This window comes from Poecilia formosa, unplaced genomic scaffold, assembly GCF_000485575.1.
Source record: "Poecilia formosa unplaced genomic scaffold, Poecilia_formosa-5.1.2 Scaffold138, whole genome shotgun sequence".
Taxonomy (NCBI): domain Eukaryota; kingdom Metazoa; phylum Chordata; class Actinopteri; order Cyprinodontiformes; family Poeciliidae; genus Poecilia; species Poecilia formosa.
In genome coordinates, this window is record NW_006800077.1 from 527,486 (window position 1) to 534,146 (window position 6,661).

General features: G+C 38.3%; 1 protein-coding gene across 1 annotated transcript in view; it reads right to left on the reverse strand.

Moving 5' to 3' along the window:
• The window catches only part of LOC103145239 (solute carrier family 12 member 9-like), a 34,250-nt gene extending 28,717 nt beyond the window's left edge, over positions 1–5,533 (reverse strand). Inside the window, exons 1-2 of the mRNA XM_007562603.2 lie at positions 5,320–5,533; positions 2,655–2,737 (exon numbers count right to left, since the gene is read on the reverse strand). Coding sequence (XP_007562665.1) covers positions 2,655–2,737; positions 5,320–5,518 — 282 coding nt within the window. The 5' untranslated portion in view covers positions 5,519–5,533. The remainder of the gene's footprint in view (positions 1–2,654; positions 2,738–5,319) is intronic.
• Positions 5,534–6,661: the final 1,128 nt, after the last annotated feature.

Consider the following 6,661-nt stretch of genomic DNA (forward strand, 5'->3'; position numbering starts at 1 on the left):
CATGAGGAGCAGCGGGGAATGAGTGGATCAGTGAAGACGACTTGAATTTACATGAAGTTAGAGGAGCTGTGAGAGGAAAGTCATTTACATACGGCTGCAAATAAGTAGGGGCAAATTTCCATGAACCTCGTGCATTGTTGTGTAGATCATTTATCAGCAGCGCAGCGGTTTCTCTGTTTTTATCTATCAAGTTTTGACACAGAATTACATTTTTTCTGGGCATGACAAAACGGCTAGCTGGGATTAACAAAATGTTACAAGAACAGACTTCTTTAAATGCAATACTGCAAATCCAATATTGTGCAGTCAAGAAGGGTCTAAACAAAAACAACCTTATCCTCTCTAATCTCTTCTTGTACGTCTCATTTTTCTTTTGTCCTACTTTTTTTTCCCCACGTTTTTTTTATTTTTTTTATGAGAACTATAATAACAGAAGGCGCGCTCCTCTTTCTTTCCAATTCTGCATTGTCCAAGTGTTCAAAGCCAGATTACAATCAGACTTTTGTCATCAGTTAATCATCCTTATGGTGGAGGAAGACACAGAGAGAAAGAGGACGAGAGCAAATGATCTCTGATGGCGGCAACGACGCAGCTAACGATTTCCATCTAATTGCTTCTCCTCGGCTTCTAGAGAGTGGCGAGGGTTGAGGAGAAGAGGATAAGAGGGCCACAGACAGTGAGAAAAAGAGAGGGTGCCAATAATGACAAGCCATTCAGCCTCTAACACTCACCTCTGATAATAATGGTTTAGTCAGGGCTATTTGCCCGTATGATCCTCCGCCTCCTCTTCATCTCTATCCTTACCCTCCTGTCCTTTGCCAATATTTTCCTCCTCAGTTCAAATTGACTTCCCCCCCCCCACTTTTAACATGTGATATATGACCACCACCACAAGGTGTTCCAGCTGTTCCTTTCAAATGTGCTCTAATAATATTCCTGAGTTTGCACAGCGATTTGTGTTTAAGTTATGAAACTTTATCTCCAGCTTGCTATTTCATGATATTGGCAAGGTTTGCCTACTGCAAGTTTCACTGGGTTAAATGCAAGACTTTATAGGGGCTTTCAGGACCATTACGATTACAATTTAAGACCTGTGTAATAATAAAAAAATAAATAAATAATGCCTATAATTATTTAATGACATCAGCAATAAGAATAACATTTTACAAGAATAACATTTTACAACCTAAACTAGGGTTATTCAGCTCTGGAAAATTAACAAGTTCTTTTACTTCTAGGTTACCCAGCTACTACGTCTTTCTGCAGCTCATGATTGGTCAGCACAAACTACTATAAATCCACATTTTAATGCCATATATATGATCAAGAAATTGGTAGTGAATATTGAAATAAAAAATGTTTCCAATTATAATTTATTTTAAGCCAGTTTCAGAAAATGGATTTTTAAACAGATAAATTTCGATCCATAAGCTTTATTACTCATCAGGGCGTTGATTGTTTAAGTACAACAACCGACTTCCCATCAGAACTGCAACACATGGAGCCAAAATTGCACTTGGTTATTATCTGTCAAAGAAGTCGAGACTTTAAATCGTAAACGTAAAGGGAAATGTTTCTGTAATTTAGTGAGACTCACCATATTTTGCAATCGGATTACAAGGTTGGACCATTTGTAAACAGTCCAATATCAAAATCAAAATTTTACACAAACTAAATTTGTGGTTGAAATTGTGAGTTCAGATTTATGAAACATTTGAACCAAACTATGAACTACGCTAAAGAAACAACACAATAATTCGGTGTGGCCACTTACAGCTAATAACTTCTCCAATGACTATTCAAAAGACATAATAGAACAAAAACTAAACCTAAGGTTAATCAGGTCTACAAAATGTATGAAACTACATTACAGGAGCGAATACAGAAATAAAACTGCTACTGTTCAACTGTTGTCCAATCTGAAGCAAAAGGCTTGGTCTGTAAGAAGAGAGGGTCTCTGATCTCCAGTGCTGAAAACCTTCTGACAAGACTTCACGCTACAAACAACAGGAGTTTGGGCTGATTTTCACACTCTATCCTGGCTACCTTTCATTTATTCGCCAGAAATAAAAGACGCTTATTTGAAGCTTCGCGTTTCTCTGAACTCTGCTGCTTTCAGAGCTCAGCAGGAATTATCTTTATTTTAATGACTTCAGCAAACTATGTTAATAAAAGTCTTGGACTGCAACTGCTTCTGTATTCATTTCTTTGGCTTTCTATGCTTTCAATCTGTTTTCACAAAAGAAATAATTGAAGTTTGAACTTTTAAAAGCTACATATAATCTTACTTATTATGAAATGCTTTTAAATGAACATCAACAATACGACACAGATTTCCTTGACTTTCTGCTGTATCTTTTTGTTTTACTGATTACTTTAAGGGCCATCTTTAAAGGAACAGTTTAGTTGTTTCAAAGCTTGGTTGTGTTTGGGATTCAAAGGATTTGTCAGCTAACTCACAACAAAATGATTCTTTGATGCAAAATCTTTGTTTCATACATTAAATAACTGACACATTTTTCCCAAACTGTTACTGTGTTTCAAAAATACACTTACTGTCATTGAACATTCTCGCAAGGTCCACACAAAGAAATGTTTCTTTGCTTCTAAAAGTCTTAAAATGTCTTGTTTTGAACTGGTATATGTCTACTAACCTGGACCAAGAACCAGGACATGAGCACAGCGATCCAGGGGTTGCCACTGCGGGACGTCTTCTTAGCTAGACACAGCACCTTACCTGTAGGAATAAGTGACATATTTAAGAGGTTATAAGAAAGTTCTCAGAGGGAAAAAAAAAACATCCATTGACAAACTTCAAATGTTCATAAGAAACCACATTAGTGGAATACAAGTGAACTTTCTGCCAAGTTAGAGTATTTTAATACTAAAAACTTCACATTGCTTATCCAACAACAATGAAGCCAAACAGATAAAGTACGTATTAAGTGCACCCCAAAAATTATTCAAATTTCAAGGGGAGATTTTCAGTTTTCTGAATGTCGTCAGATGTAAAATATTCAATGCTACATGTCTGTAGTGGGGAGGTGTAATAATATTAGCGGTTAAACAAGATACAAAAAGGAAGAAAAAAAAAACTACCACCAGCTAAATGAAACTCACCATAATTCTCAGATGTGTTCATCAGTTTGGGGAAAATTTAATCTTAACCAAAGCAGGGTTAGATTATTAATAAAAGTCCCAAAATGTCCATAAACTACTTCTTACATGAAGGTCTGTATTTGAAGAAATGAGGGCCACTTTGAGGAACTTCAGGTTTTGTCACTCTTAAGTAAAGTGCGACATTTATCTGTCAGATAACGGCAGGAAGCTGTTGCTACTGTTCACAATAACCACTTAGAAAAATATTGTCTGTTGAGCTGCGACGTTGAGATGGATTGGCCAGAATTCATCATTATCAACATGCAAGCCTAGATAACGTCTTGAATCAGTGGTACAGACTGGTGGTGTCTAATGGTGTGGAACATTGAACTGTCTCAAAGTAATTTTGTTTAATTTGTTAATTGTACTCATATCTTTTACACATACACACCAAACAAACTAACTGGATGTATGGAACAGGATGTTTGCATGATGAATGTGCAACCAAAGAACCTGCAGTAACCGGGTGATGTAACCATATCAGCCTGAAACTCTGGGGAAAGTTTTGGATACCAGACCTGCGGATTGCTGTAATGTTTCAGAAGCATTAAGGCACTTCTGATGGTGAAACAAGGTCAAACACCTGCGCTAGCAAGCTGTATCTAATAAAGTGGCCTGGCAATTTTTATGTACAAGATCACCAGTGTACATCAGTATTTAGATTAGGAGTGGCAAGCTTTAATAACCCTGACATTTAAACATATTTCTGTAATTAACTCCATGTCTGGTCTAAAAACAGAGAGCTGGAGTAGGCGGCAGAGATGGTGAGAGAGATAAACTGAGCCGATGAGTCACTTTATTTAATAACTCACGGCCACTTGGTTTCCTGGAAGACAGCGCTCCCACATACTTGTCATACCTCAGACAACTTTCTCTTACGGCCGTCACATTCTGACTTAAGAGGTGACTGACTGACCCACGACTGACTGACAGACTACCTCCATACGCACAGCCCCGTATGGAGGTAGAATGAAGTGGCGGGAGACGGAGAGAAATCTACGTTTCGGAGTAAATTTCACACCTGATAAAGAAGCTGAATTAAATCAGTGAGACTTTTAAGTCAAATCAATGCAGTTGTGGGAGGAGGGCGAAGGGTGGAGAGAGGCAGGACGGCGCTGAAGGAGTTGGAGATTAGCAAGTTGCAGAGAAGAAAGAGACTGAGATGTGTGGGAAGAAAACTCCAGAGTGTACGTGTTGGGAAAGTGACACGTCCATCAGTCAGTCCGCATAGGACAGTGGCAAGGTTAAGCACCGAGCTGCATGCATGAATGACAACAAGAACACACACAAACGGACAACCGCTGTGGTCACAGTCACAAATATCTGCTGTTCCTCCTCAACTTGTGTGGTTCCACAGTTGCCAACTTCTAATTAAACTAATTCATTTGATTTATGTTAACCCTTTGGCTGTTGGAGTGCAGGCAAGCCTGAATCAGCTGCTTCTTTTGATCACTCTGCAGACAAACGTGTGCTAATAAATTCCTTTATCTCCCCTAAAGCACACACCGGCGCTTGAGTACATGCAGGTGGAAACAGGGGGACAAATAAACTATGCTTAAAAATATACTGCTCAAAAAAATAAAGGGAACATTTCACTTTAATTTTGTGTGTGGCTCCAAATCCAGGCCTCCATTGGTTAATAAATTTGATTTCCATTGATGATTTTTGTGTGATTTTGTTGTCAGCACATTCAACTTTGTACAGAACAAAGTATTCAATGAGAATATTTCATTCATTCAGATCTAGGATGTGTTATTTGAGTGTTCCCTTTATTTTTTTGAGCAGTGTAGTAAAAGAGAGGAGAAGGATGGCGCTCACAGTTGTTAATAATGAAAAAACAGCAGGCAGGACGGACTCACACAGAGAAGTAATGGAAATCACACGTGCTCCATAAGCTTGATATACCAGTGACTTTCACAGAGACAGAGTTTGTGTTTAAACTTTTAAATGGCGGTAAATTACACTTCCATCAGAAATACCACGTACTTCTCCTCGCTGTCCTGAGATATCCGGATCGCTTTGTAGGCTGGAGCTTTTGCTGTAAACGGCTCTCTCATCGCCCTTTCAAAAACTCAGGAGCTTCTAATGCTAAAGCTTCAAAATGGCATCAGCGTGATAAAGAGCATTTGCTCCACTGCAAAGCTTTGTCGCTTTACCCACCGAATAAGTCATCCTTCGCCAAGGCATACAGGATGCGAGAGGCTCCGATGAGATTGCTCATTGAGGCAGAGATCGTAGAGGAATAAACTCCAACGATGACCAAGGGCTCCCAGATGTTGATGTCCCTCAGAAAACTGTAATCCCTCTGGAGGAGAACACTGCAAAGGAAAAAAGTAAAGAGTTTAACCCACATGATCATGATATCACTTTGCAATCAATGCAGGTCCTTGTTAGACAAAGCGGAGCAGACACGCTTGTATGAACAGTGATCAGAATTATAATAATTTAGCACCAGGAGGCAGAACTTTTTAAGAAGTTTAAACACTTTCAGCCATTTTTAAAATTTGTGAACCTAAAATAAATTTCAAAACATTACAGAGAATAATTTAGGTTATTTTCACTAGATAAACATTGAATGTCAATTAATGCTAATCTATATCTATATATATATATATATATAAACAATACAAATAAATTACCTGAAGTAAGAAAATTACTTGCTTTTCTGATACAAATACCAGTATGTCTTGACTTTCAGGTTAATCTTCTAGAAACTCAGGTAAAAGTGTTCCTTCCAATAAGATCAGGGTTGAAAATAAAGGCAAAAAAAGAAAGAAACCCTTAACTCGGGATTGTAAATCTGATTTTCACAAAATGTTTAAACAGTGATTTAAAAACCATTCATTCCTCCTCAATTTTCCTCCTCTACAACCACAAATGTACTTTACAGATGTTTTATACAATATATCAATGCGAAGTATTGTGTTACACAGAATACCAAAGAAAATACATAAAAAACTTAAAGTCCTACATAGAGTAGGTGTCACATTTACCAGTGACACCTACTCTAAATGAATGAGACTAGGTGTCATTTAAAACTCATTTGTTCTGGAGGTAAAATGTGTTTGTGTCCACTAGAAAAAGAACAAGATTGAGGTGATGATTACTCTGATGATGTCTAATGAGGAGGTTCAGAAATACAGACAGTGAATGTGTGTGTGTGCACGTGTGCGTGTGTGTGTGTGTGTAAGAGATTGTGCTCGATACATGGAGAAAGAGAGATCAGAAAGTACAAAAAACTCTGAAGGGTGTGTGTGATTATGGCCTGCTCCCCACCTCCTTTCAATACAACACAGCTAGGGAGATGAGAATTAAAGCACAGGCTTTCTCCCTCCCCTGATCCATCTCAATCTTTCTTTGTGGCTCAATTCTGTCTCACACACATACACACACAAATCCAATCCATCTATTCCCCTCCTGCATCACCTCCATCTCCCTGATTCTGATGTTTGAGCGGTCTTCCTAGCTTTTCTGTCTCAGTCCTCCTCATTCCATTTCAACT